General features: G+C 36.0%; 1 protein-coding gene across 2 annotated transcripts; it reads right to left on the minus strand.

Annotated features, from left to right (window-relative positions):
* Nucleotides 1,125-13,645, minus strand: LOC109225854 (protein RRP6-like 2). 2 transcript variants are annotated; one of them, XM_019390657.1, is made up of 14 exons: nt 12,816-13,645; nt 11,815-11,967; nt 9,939-10,097; nt 9,785-9,868; nt 6,783-6,862; nt 6,481-6,531; nt 4,631-4,739; nt 3,743-3,825; nt 3,504-3,549; nt 3,313-3,400; nt 3,060-3,229; nt 2,467-2,673; nt 2,278-2,373; nt 1,125-2,089 (listed from the first exon to the last, which is right to left on the minus strand). In XM_019390657.1, the coding sequence occupies exons 1-14, from the start codon at nt 13,461-13,463 to the stop codon at nt 1,325-1,327; spliced, it is 2,739 nt and encodes a 912-aa protein (XP_019246202.1). In that variant the 5' UTR covers nt 13,464-13,645; the 3' UTR covers nt 1,125-1,324. The 2 variants fall into 2 exon arrangements, with proteins under 2 accessions (XP_019246202.1, XP_019246193.1); XM_019390648.1 differs by having other exon boundaries at nt 1,125-2,092.

The raw sequence follows: 13,983 nt of genomic DNA on the forward strand, positions 1-13,983 counted from the left end.
ATTACTATTAATTGATTGTACATTAAAAAATGGGTCTCATATACAAAATTTCTACAAAAAAACTACAAATCAGTTTTAATATTGTATAAAGCTGTACTGTTTTTAAGGGTATCTACAAAGTTACTACATTTATTCTACAATTAAACTACAATCTATGTTGGAAAAAAATGTTGACTACAAAATTTTCTCTTCATCTACAAAATTTCTTCAAAAAAACTACAAATAAACTACAAATCAGTTTAAGTATTGTATAAAGTTGTATTGTTTTTAAGAGTATCTACAAAATTACTATATTTATACTACAATTAAACTACAATTTATGTTGAAAAAAATGTTGACTACAAAATTTTCTCTTCATCTACAAAATTTCTTCAAAAAAACTACAATTCAATTTCTTGTCTTTCTTCGTCAGTGTAAGGCAGTCTGCCCTAATTTCCCTGCTCCTCTCCTTTGTACCCTTAATTTATTGTCATGTTCTCATTTCGTCCAAAACCCTAATAGGAATCAAAGTAAAAGCTTCAATTCATCTTGATTTCAATTTAATTAACTATTGGAATTTAATTAACATGACAGAGCAACTATTGGAATTTTGTTTGGTTTCAGAAGAGATAAAATGGTAAAAAGAATGTGGGGTATGGGTAACAACTTGGGTGGGGGGTGAGGGGTAAGGAGGGAGAAACGTGGCATATATGGATAGCTTTAATTAAGGAGTAAAAACTGCCCATTAATTAGATATGAATACCTTTAATTAAGGAGTAAAAACAGCTCATTAATTAGACCCTTAATTAAGTATGGTATAGAATTGGTAATTTGGTATACTAAGTGTATTTTACTCAAACCTTAAATATGTAGGGTAAAAAAATTTCCTATGTGGTATAGGAATGTAAAAATTCCTTTTAATATAAGCTCCGTCTTTCTCTAAATAAATGGAAAGGGTACTATCATATTTTCAAAGACTGACTTCTTAGTATATTAACCTGCAAGAGCATCTGGTTGATCATTGCCGACATAGCTCATAAAATCCCTTATACCTTCTTAAGGGCGATTTCTCCATACCTAGAATTTAGCATGGAGTGGGATGCATAGTATACAAGGCACTACACCTTCTATAAAATACTGCACCACACAGTAAATGCAAATTAACAATAATACTGAAACTAAATCCAAATTTTTACATTAATCCTATAAACATTGAATAATGATTTCTCCTCCTTTCGCTAGAGCCAAAAGTACTGACAAAACTTTGCCAAAAGCAAGCAAGATGAGATTGCTCTGCTTCATAGACGAAGTACTTCACTTATGAGCTCATAAAGTTTTTCAAATTCTAACGGAAAGTATAGCTTCGATTTCCAGTAGCTGGAAAAGCTTGACGCCTTCTACCTTGCTGGAACTCTGCTGTCCCTTCAATATTTGGCGGCTGACCTAAGAGTAAATCCTTCTTCTTATCACCTTTACCAGTCCTACTCCTACGATGCTCATCACCTTCTGTTTCCGGCTTTTTTTTACCTGGATCTTCCCCAAATAACACTTGCTTCCTTGCTGCTTCGTAGTCAAAAGGCTGGACTTTCAACTGGCCTTCATGTGCTTGTGCTTTCTCAGCGAGCTGCGCCTTACTCTTTTGACTTATTGGATGGAAACACTTCTTGAAGCTAGAGGAAAGATCAGACAGGGACATGTTCTCATCCCCTTCATCCATCTCCTCAGCAGAACCTGCAATTTTGTTTTCCCCACACTCAGGCGGATTGTCAGCAGCTTCTGAGTCATCTTTGACTGATTCCTCAAGATCTGAATCAGTGTCCAGTAAGATAACATCTTCTAACTTTGAAGTAGCTACCGGCATGGCAAAGGAATTTTCCTGTTCTCCAATTGATAGCTCACCTTTTAATGATTTCCCGTCATCTGAATCAGTGTCCAGGGTTATAACGTCTAACTTGGAATTAGTAGCAACAGGTTCCTCTCTATGGTTAATTTGTAATGTTTTAGCAGGTGCTGTTGCAGCTTGCTGCAACTGTTCAGTCCTGCCTGAAAATGCATGGAATGGAAGGCTCACCGAAGACTTGATCTGCTGTACTTGGATCTCTTCCTGCTCCTGCTGGTTTAAACAATTCGGGGGAAGCATCAATATAATTGAACTGAGCTATAGAGGAAATAAGTACATGAAGTGCGTCCAACTAATTACAGCAATTTGGACTTCCGAGGCTTAGTATATGACAATGCAATAGTGTAGGCTACTTAATAAGAAACAGATAAATCATAATTCAAGGTTGCAGAGGATACTTTTTTATCAGGGTGCAGCTTCCTCTTTGCTGCACACCCTAGTAACATCCCAAGACCACGGCTGGGTTTCTTAATTGCCTGAATAGTTACTTCCACCTAAAATAAGAAGCATCTATGTAAGTCACCATGCGAAGAAAGAATCTAGCGCTCTAGAAGGATGGAAACCGACTCAAACAAGTGTTCGTCAACCTGTCCTGAAGAAGTAGCTCTTAAACCACCATGTTCACTACGATGTTCAGAGGTGTCACCAGGTCCATTAAAACCAACTTTGGTGACAGCACTTTCAGGTGAACTACAAACATTTGAAGTTTCTGTCCCTGTTGCTGCTTTCAGTGGCTCAGAAGTTTCAACTAACATTTCAGCGCCCTCAGTAGCCACAATGTCTTCTTCAGCTGGCTGCACAAAATGTGGACCACACTTAGGACGAATAATAATTGGTTGTGTTTTGAAAATACAAGGACCGTTCCAAAATTAAGATGGTTTACTAAATAATAGACACTACCTAGAATATCATATAATCTAACATGCAGAGAAACAAAGTAAATCATCTGCGAGTCACTGGCACAGAATCCACCCTTTTACGTGCAAAGTAAGGATTAAGAAAACGATTTTGGCATTATTGCTTCGATAAATCCAGAAAATCACACGAAGCAAGGTTGTGTCATCTGCTTTAGAGAAACTGGTTCCTTTCTTTTTCATTCTTGGTGCCTAACCAAAAAGAGAGGGAAAAGAATTTGGCCAAGATGAATTAGACAAACAAAATGTGTCAACTCATTACTTACTAATTCTAAGCGCCTTTCTTTCAGAAGTTCCACAGCTGCTTCATATGCAGCCGAATTTTGAACAGACTGCCTAATGATGCTGACAACAGCACCAAGATTACGCTCAACATATGGGTGCTTTGATTTCATCGATCGCTTTAATTTGTTTGTGGTAAGAGGCATCTGCTTAGCTTTTGCAACAAAGTACTATGTTTAGAACATCTGCAGCCTATAAGCACCAGTACATAGGAAGAGAACTTCTCTTTAAACATACCAATTTCAAGAAGTTCTTTGTTCGGCAAAACATAGCCAGTACTCTCATCTTCTGCTCGGGCAATAACATCTCTCCACTCATATAGCCCCTGAAATTTCCAGATGTTGGGTCAAAAGAAATGCCAAGAACTGACTAGTACCACCAGCCCACAATCAAAAAATAATACGACCAGAGGGTAGGCAAAAACTCACAGCAACAATTGCAAGCTGCTGAGCATTGAATCCAGCTCCCTGTAATCTGCAGTTGCATTTAAAAGAGTTTGCCGTAAATGTCAAAACAAAAACAAAAACAATGAAAGAGATGCAGAATGAGAGATTATCAAATCAATAGTTAAAAAAATCTCTTCAGTCCATGGAAAATGGGAGAATGTTAATGTAGAACAATACTTCATAGTCCGTGAATATTGAAAATAACTGTGTGAAAACCATACCCATATATGTGTTGATATGAGCTATCAGTCAAAAGTTCTTTTTCATACAGCTGCATGCATATATCATAACTGCGCTTGTACACCTGCATGCAACAGCAGATCTTAGACAAACAGAAGAAAAACAAATAGATTACCTGGTCATTAAACTCTCTGAGTGATAAAATTATACTAACTTGCAGCGGTGAGGCCACCTTTTGCAAAGGGTGGTCAACTGACCACCCTTTGCCGAAATGTTATGAAAAATTACACAGTATGTATAAGTAAAATATTGATTTTAGATGTATAAAACATATATTGAACACCCTTTGTTAGAAAACTTTATTTACTTCTTTCACGTCTGAACACCCTTGAAAATATTTCTGGCTTCGCCACTGCTAACTTGTAAGACACATTTAAGATATATAACTTCCATCAATTTGATAGGAAGTTGAAAGAACATGAAACAGTAGCTCGTGCGAGTTTCTGCAAGTCTAGCCAACATGTTTCCCAATAATTATTACTCTCCAATTTAAATAATGAAGGTACTCCGAGAGTCAAACCTTCATTTCTTGGTCTCAATTTGAGCATCAGTTTTTTAATCTTTTTAAAATAATATGTACATAATTAGCAACTAGTTGAAAAGTACTTATCATTTATAATATTTAGAATCACAATTATTTTCAAAATATGTGAGAAGTTAGAGTCAAAGAAAATCTTGTTTGACTCTTCAAATAGTAATAGTGTCATATAAATTGGAAAACAGGGAGTATTAAAAAGAAAAAGAAAAAAGGTTAAGCCTAGCATGACATATAAATGATTTCTAAACACTACAAGATGCTTATTTTACAAGGAAAGAAGGAAAAATATGATGCCGGGAGCAACATGGGAAACAAAAACACAGATATTCACCTCTATTAGAGAAGCATCAGGAGATTCATTGTCGGCAGACGAAGAGAGCAATTCCATCCTCATAATGTCATAAATGTACAAGAGATAGTGTGTATCTTCTCTAGCATATCTACAGTATATGCGCGAATTGAGTAATAAGGACAAGAATCCATAATTAACCAAATAACATGTATGCTTATGGGTAATAAACAAAGAACATTAAGCATAGCCCGAAAATCACTACAAAATATAGGAAATGTTCCATTTAAAAACACCAACACATATTCACACAGTCCTGATTGATTGAGTAGAAAATGATAGTCACCAAAAAGTAGTTTAAAAACACCAGATTAACGCAGACCCAGAATGATTTAAACAGTCGATAATATCTCATTAAAAGGATCTATAGCACTATATCAGTGCAATACAACAATACCCCACCCCTCATCCCCCTCCAAAATGAAGACAACTATTGATTTAGGCACTCTAGGAAAAGCCTAGCACTTCACCAAACAGAATATCTTAAAAGAACTTCAAGAATATCGCATACTTAACAAGAAGCTTCCTCAAAGTCCAAAGTAATGTAGTGTACAAAAAATCCAACTGCAGTCACTAAAGCTTCTTTATTTGATGAAGGCAGTCACTAAAGCTTCCTTTTTTTTTATGAAGGCAGTCACTAAAGCTTTTTGATGTAAAGCAAACAGTAAGAATTTGAAAATGAATCTCACTGAGCGGCTTAGATGGAACAGGTGACACTAATCTTATTAGGCTCACACCACTAACTGTTGTTTGTTTTTCTCTTGTATCTACTACAAGAAAAAGACCAAAGAAAGCCTCTAAGCAATTCAAAAAGGAAAAAGTATGAGAGTCTTATGCAAGACGAGGGAAGAAAAGAGAGATAATCCACCAAAAATATGTCATAGAAAAGAGAGATAATCCACCGAAAATATGTCATACTCCAGAGTCCAAAATATAGTATTAGAGGAAGAAGCAATCATGCACAGAGAAGGAGCAGTCAAATGAATCAGTAATCTGGAAGATCATCTGAATCACCATCATTAAGTCCCTAAGAATAAGGATTGGCACCTAACTAGAAAACATATCTATGGAAGTTTATTCTCCTTATTTCCCCATCAAAGTGACATGAAGCTACATAGTCGCATTTATATCTAGAATTATCTAAAGTCGCCTCGGTCATAAGTAAGCCCGATATTAAAATGTCCAACCGTCATTTTGTGGTACATCATAAATCCACAATAAGTTTCTTTCTAATAAGTAGAACTACACTAGATATTAATGAGTACCTTTTCTTAAGAATTGTACCTATAAGTACAGTAGATTTTAAACAAAGATGGTTCACACCGGTAACAAGTATCTCACATAGTGATATTAATCCAAAGTTATCTACATTAAAGATAAGAAGAAAGACCATTATCATATTTACTCTGCACGTACGGGGAAGAAAAGGTCCATCAGATGCCCAAAAAAATTTAACACCTCAAACTAACAAAATATGCAACATTCATAACTATTTCCTCAGCTTTAATTGTGACACACTTTTCTTATTAGACCGCTCCAGAAAGAAAGACAAATTTCTATAGTTGGAAACAATTTATCTTTAAACTTTCTATTTTACCCTTAATGAGAAGGTTTTATAGTCACACAAATGTTATGACCCCACAAAGCTTTTACCCTTTAAACTTTAACACCACAAGTTTCAAAAACCTTCTTTTTTAATCTTAAACTCCACACGAGTCAAACTACGTCACGAAAATTGGAACGGAGGGGGTGTGTGTGTGTATAAAAGATAAACATTCACAAATATAATATGAAGCAATCTTAAGGAAACTAGAGAATGAGACATGTCATACCTCATCATCTCTACAGGGAGCGGGCGTAATCTCCAATCTGCATTCTGATACCTGCAAAAAATATATGAGGAAAACAATAGCATTATCGCTTTTGGCATTCCATCATCCATTATTTGACATCTTAGAAAAAAATCCATTTATTTGTTGGCATTCCATCATCCATTATTTGATATCTTAGAAAAAAATCCATTTATCTTTACAGAAGGCAGGGGTGATGAGATTTCTTTTTGTTTTTCATCTGATAATTGGAGGATGATATACAGGATATGATTAAAAAAGTAGTAATTACAGGAAGACCATACTCTTTGTTTGCCGTAACTCCACAAAAATGTTGTAGCAGATACTCCAAGCTGTTTCTTTCCAGTTTCAAAACCCTTGAGGCCTAAGGATTTAGAAAACATCAATATTACTATACCCAAAAATAAACAAATGAGGATTCATGACAACCCAATCTCATTGTTAAAAAGGAGCAGGACAAGAGCATAAAGCAGACCTGCGAACATGCTTTTGCTAGCTACAAGTGCTAAACCAACAAAGGAGAAAAAATGACAAGGAGGTATGACTTCGGAGGGACGTAAACCCTAAAATCTTCAAAAATACACTGATTAGCAGAACATTTTCCTATATGTATCGAGTGACAAATCATGGTAATACACCTTTCATTTTGCTGAAAATCGTCAGTGCTTTAGTTTCTTCATATCTTGATTTCTTACTCCTTGAGTAGAAAACTGCTTCTTTAGTCTTTCTGCATACAAGCTATTGTTCTGTATTTCCAAAGCCAAATATTAACACTTTATTAATCAATAAAGCCAATCCCAGTACATATAATCTACGGAAAAGGGCTAAATATGTCCCTTTACTATCGGAAATTAGTTATCAGTAACCTCTGTTATACTTTCCTTCACTATCTACCCCTACCGTTGCCCATTTTAATATTTTTGCCCCTACAACTAACGGACCCTTTTAGTAAGACACATGGCACAATCTGAAACAACCCAACCATCGACCCATTTACCCGATCCAATAGCCCCAATTCAGCAACACCAAGAGAGGTCCAACAGCGTCAATCGCCTCCCTCTTCTCTGATTCAGCCAGCGCCTCCAACTACCCCCAAATTCCACTTTAACAAATTTCAGCACAAGCAAATTAAGGCAATGTATTCTATAGAGGAAAAAATTTGAGATTGAAACTTAAACATCCAACTGCCCGCATGAGTATTTTTTTGTTTCTTTTTTGGTAGCAAATGTAAAAGCATAACCAGTACAAGCAGACTACAAGACTTCATTAGACTCGAGAGAGTGAGGTAAAACAAAATTTTCCACCACCACATCCCCATCCTCCTCCCTCAATAAAAGATTCCTTTGTAGTTGTATGGTTTCCCATGATTGTGTTTTTTTTCTTTTTCTATCTTTTTTCCCCTAAGATGGAATTTTGGCTCATTTTTTTGTGAATTCTCTATTTTCCATGGAAGGCGGTGGTAAACCATGGCTTATGGAAATTGTGTGGTTAAACTTTTGTCATGTCTGTACACGAGGGGAGAGTAGGTCACGACGAGGTGGTGGCAATGGAAAAAAAAGGATAACGGGGAAAGAGCAATTAGAACTGAAAGGTTATTATAGCTCAGAAAATAAATAACTAGGAGATCATATTGATTGAAATAGATTTAGGAAATCGTTGGTTATTGCTCTATATCTTAGGACCTAAAAATGATTGTGAATGGCTAAACTCTGCGTTGCAACTTGTGGTGAAATTTGTTAAAGTGAAATTTGGGGCTAGTTGGAGGCGCCAGTGGAAGCAGAGAAGGGGGAGGCGATTGACATTGTTGGACCTCTCTTCGTGCTACTGAACTGGGGCTATCGGGTCGGGTTGATTGGGTAGGGTAAGTGGGTAGATGGTTAGGTTATTTCAGATCGTGCCACATGTCTTACTAAAAAGGTCCGTTAGTTGGGGGGCCAAAATATTAAAATAGATAACGGTAGGGGTGGATAGTTAAGGAAAGTATAAGGGAGGTTACTGATAACTGATATCTGATAGTAAAGGGACAGATCTGGTCCTTTTCCGTATAATTTAAGTTGCTCTGACACGGCAATTCAGGTGCCGCACCCGTGTCAACAAGACACTAGTATGGGTGTGAGTATGGGATCCATACCAGATGTGGTCAAACAATTTTGGATACTTTAACCATGACAAATGAAAAAATTCGAGACGAGATACAATTTGATTCTCGAAATCAGAACCAAAACTAGGGTAAATTTGAAGAAAATAGCATACCTTATCTAGAAAATCAATCATTTACTTATCTACAACTTGAGAACAAAAAAAATTCTACATTTTACAAGCTATACGTAAGTATTCCACAAAATTTCTCATAATTTAGAGGTATTGTTATATTTTTATTTTTTTGAATTATTTATAGTTGGATCCCCGCATACGTATCCGTATTAGGATCCACATCCCCGAATTTTAGAATTAACATTTCAAAGGATCCGACCTCTAAATCCACACCCGTGTCTGAGCAACTTAGCATATAATATAGTAATATGTAATAACGTACAACTTTAATATCCTCATGAATCCAATGAAAATGTTCCATCATGGGTATGCTAGCGTCTATTCATTCAGCCCCAATCAACGAACAATATAAAACAAAAGTAAACACAACAAAATTGATGCCTGCATATTTCATAGAAGATGCACAGACCATCTCCCACCACCTCATCCCCCTCAGGACACTCCAAAGAACACTTGAAAATATTAGCCAAGTTCTTTTTACATAGAACAGGTCGAACAAATAATCAGTTACCATTTCATCATATCTCAGTTTTCATTTACTTAGTAATGTCTTCTGTAAGAATGTATGTATGGGGAATCTTGAATTAGCACAAGAACAACTATTTCACATTCAACATTTACAACAACATTACTTAAAACACAAATGCAAAACCTCCTGCATCTTTTTGGGCTGTCATTTATTCTAGGGACTTTGCATTAAGCTGACTATGCCAACAAGGAGGAAAGTGAGTTCTGTGGGTCATAAAAAGAAACAAAGGCTGCTACCATCAAACAGTTATAGCTGGCTCATGTGCGGTTTATCCCTGCATAGCAGTGAACCCCCCCCCCCCCCCCCAGAAAACAAACTTTTCTGTAGTCCATAATCACAAGAAACTCACAGAAGAGAAGAATAGGTAAAATAATAGTGACATATTTATATATATACATAATATGAATATAATATAACATGTGTGTGTGTGTGTGTGTTCAAATTATCTCTAGATCAAGGCTCAAAAACAGTTAAGGTAAAAACCTGCCCAGTGTCGAACATATTGCAGACGTATATGCCGAAGTCACGTTGAAGCCACACAATATCTCGATCAGCACCATGCATCACCTAGTAAGTAAAGTGCTGTCACAATAATGCTTTGTCAAATACAGAAATGACATAAGATTCAGAAAATTACCTTTTTCTTCATGTGGTCCTTAAAAACATCTCTTAGATATGGGCCAATATGAACGCGAAGCTTCAGAGTGTCAACAACAAAATCTTCAGTTCTAGTGGATATTTGCATCAAGCATGTCAATCCTTGAAAAGATCTATATTGATTGTGCTCCAAATCAACCTAAACAAAGACAGATCATAAGAATTAACATCAGGCCTTGGAAACATGTAATATTGGTTCAGACAGACAGTAATAAATGCTAAACTAATCATTCTTGCTTCATAGTATTATTATCCTCCTTCCCCATCTGTGTGCTGGAAGTGGAAGGTAAGAAGTTCATACAGCAAACACTCACACAGCTCTTACAAGAATGAAGTACTTAAACCCAGATTACCATAACAGCTTTTCCAAGAACCCGTGACTACAAAGGATGTCATGCAGGAGAAGACAACAGAAATCATATAGAGAGTTTCAGAAGCTTGCTTTCATCTGTATTTGCTGCTGAAATGAGTAGTTAGAGTTGCAAAAAAAAAAAAGATTGTCTGTGTCTTCATGTTGTATTTCATTGTCTTATAGAAAGGAAAATTGCACAGGAGGGGCACCATGGAGGTCCGATACTTATACAAAATACAGAACAAACACCCAATAAAACATTAAAACTTTGCATGTCTTTATTTTCTCCATTTCTCATACTTATAGCATGTTCTGCAAATTCCAACTTTAGGATAGTTTTGTAACATCCGTAAAGCCCTGGACCGTGCAATAAAAATTCAAAGATAATAGATGTTTCCTTTCTAGAATCAAATTATAAAATTCCTTCTTAAAAAGAATCAATGTAAGATAGCCACCTACAATTAATTTATGACATTCACACCTGGTGGATTATCAAGGTGCGCGCAAGTTAGCCCGAACACTACTGTCATTAGACAAAAATATTTATATAAGTCTCATACTTGTTTGTTTTGTACCCCCCCCACCCCCACCCCCACCCCCCACCCCACCCACACACGCACAATTCTAAAAGGTTTTTCCTCTCCACACACATAATTTCTCTACCAACTTTGTAACAAAAATCGTATTTCAGGCTATCCTGATAATAGAACAGATCTAACAAATATCACATGACCGACTTCCCAAGTACTTTTTTTTACCAAAAGTTATCAACTTGATAGAAAACTTATCTACAATGTAATGCAATACCAAATTATGTCTAGCATATTTTTCCAGGCTATTTTTAAAAATATCAGCAGCATAGTTTCTACAGACTTTTTTTCTCACCAATCCACAGACTTATTGCACCTCTGAGTAATTTAAACTTTTAATCTTAATTGGACTTTTCTTAGATACATTACATGCCAACCAAATCTAGCAAGATCATCAAAGTCAGCATGCATTTAGTAATAACAGACAAAGCAGCATATTCCAACTGACCTAAAATTTTAAGATTTATATTCTGAAACATTTGTCTTCTTCTATCTAACAACAATCAGAAACTTTAGTTTCTTCTCTGTGTCAAAGGGCGAGTCAAGCTATGCATATAGGTAGATGCATTGCTGCATGGGGGCTTTGCACTAAATTGTAAGAAGAAATTTGCAAGGTAATAAGCTATGAGATAATACCAAAATCAACATAACATCTCATCCAAAAATAGCTTTTGAGACTTCAATCTTCAAGAGGCAGATTACGCATACTGAATGTAACTTTTTGCCATCTCTAGAAAATAATTTAGGTTAATACTACAATCAGCTATGCACGAGCATAGCAAATGTCTCATACTTGCTAGTACAAAATAATGCTAAAATTAGGCAAACAATACGCATTTTCTAAGTAGATCAAATCTAAACATATAGCATCCTCAAAAACCAACACAAATAAGAAACTATAGTCAGAAGTCTACCGCAAACTCATCCACAGCACGTAACTTGGCTGCTAACTGCTTCAGATCTTTGACCTCTTCCACAAACTTGAATGGGGTAATCTCCAATGGAGGAGGTTTGACAGGCTCAATGATGCCAGCACTCTCAACAAAGTCTGAGGGAGCAAACTTTTCCTGCATTGCATGGCTAGAGAAATTAGCACGCAAATCTTTGTTTAGTTATTTATTTGAGATTACATCAACTACTAAAGAAGATGGAGAAAAATTTTGCTTAAACTTTGGAGTAGGAGCACACATTGGTAAAATGAACACGTACTAGGACACCAATCTTGCAGCACATAACGCGAACTCACGCCATGGAATACTACACTACACCATTAAAAGCATTAGGTGATATTTAGATGTCCACTTTTGTTTATCAAAACTAAACGACCTTCCTCTAGTTTGACAAACTATATAAGAACTATATTCTAGCTAAACATTTCCTTGGACAAACATCCCTTATTGTTATTAGGACGTTAAAAACAATGCTATCATCCAAAAGTTAAAGTTTTGTTCCAATTGGACACTTAATATTATTGTATTTATCAAAATATTGATGGAAAATTTAAGTAACAAAAATGTGACACTCTTTATTTATTTTAGCTTCAAACAAAAGCAAATAGATAATCTACTTCAAAAGTAAAGTTTAATAGTTATTACTATTCTGTAAGAATTTTTCTAATTTTATTTGCTTTTTTATTGACAGACAAAAATTGCCCTCAGAAACCAAAGTTGCTAAAAATCAGCATCACTTAGTCTTGCCTTAGAGGTTCTCAAATTTCTCAAACTAGAAACGAGGTCCATCAAGTCTTACTAAACAAGAGAGCTCTACAAACATACAATGCATTTTCTATGTACAAAATACCTCAACAAAGATTTCAAGAGATCTGTAAGGGACCCGATTGGCCAAGAAAACAATGAGGAATTATACCATTAATTAATGTGGAAGAAAGATAAATAAATTCAAAAGGAGAACTAACCAGAGGATGCATAAACCTGGAACCATCGTCAGTCCTCTGCAACCAAACATGCTGAAAAGGCTGGTTTTTGTTGTTAACAATAATTTTATACTCGTCCTGCGGCCTCGGGATGCTTGGTATATGAAACGGAATCTTTGGCTTCACTTTCGTAGCCACTTTTACCCCCTTCTCCTTCTCCACACTAATTACATTACTATTATGTTCTACTTTCCTAGTCTTCTTCCGACTCACCAATTGAAACCCGTCCTCCATATTCTTCACGCCACTCTCCTCTTCTTTCTCTCTCAACAACCTAAAGTCATCCAAGGATGATGCCAGTTTCTCAAACACGTCGTCGTTTATGTTGACCAGCCAATCTCCAGTTTCCTCGTCATCCGGATCCTCCCCCGGAAACGACATGGGTTTTCCCCATAATTGCGACAATGCCCCGACTCTCTCCAAGATTTCCTTGGATTTCTTGTCTATTTCTGAAATGGGGGTCCTGAATTCGCTGAAATTGTTGTAGAAATGAAAGTCTCTATCGGTGGGTATTCCTCTTGAAGAGCCAGACAGCTTTCCAATGGTAGATGGCAACGGACCACTTGTGACTTTGCGTAACGTATCCTCGGCCTTCTTGGAGATATCTTCGTCAGATGAATCCGTCTCCATTGGTAGATGCCCCTTTAGAGATTAAGAAAAAAATGGGGCTTTCTTCCTTCTTCGTTTTCGGGTATAGGATTGGATTTAAGGACTGGGATTCACCATTGATGACATACAGGGGTTTTGGCTTTAGGGTTAGGGTTTTAGAGTGTGTTTTCTAATGTTTCAAGTTGGACATGCGGGCACCTATAAACTACTCTATTACAAGTTACATTTGCATTGTTGATATTATATGTATCTTATTATATTGCATTGTATGTTTTATCAATATATTGTTTGGATAGGTTATATTGTTATATCACGCAGCAATAATATAAAGAATAAATTTGTAATATTATAAAGAAAAATTATGATACATGATAAAAATATTATATAAAAAATAAAGTAAATGATAAAATAAAATTATTTAATAATAATGAAGGGTGAGATGAAAGAAAAAGACAAGGTAATAATGCGACCACACCAAACTAGTCGTTACATAAAGTGGCACATTTCGCCGTTACGTAACGATAGATTTAACGATACGATA

Source organism: Nicotiana attenuata, chromosome 1, assembly GCF_001879085.1.
Source record: "Nicotiana attenuata strain UT chromosome 1, NIATTr2, whole genome shotgun sequence".
NCBI classification, from domain to species: Eukaryota; Viridiplantae; Streptophyta; class Magnoliopsida; order Solanales; family Solanaceae; genus Nicotiana; species Nicotiana attenuata.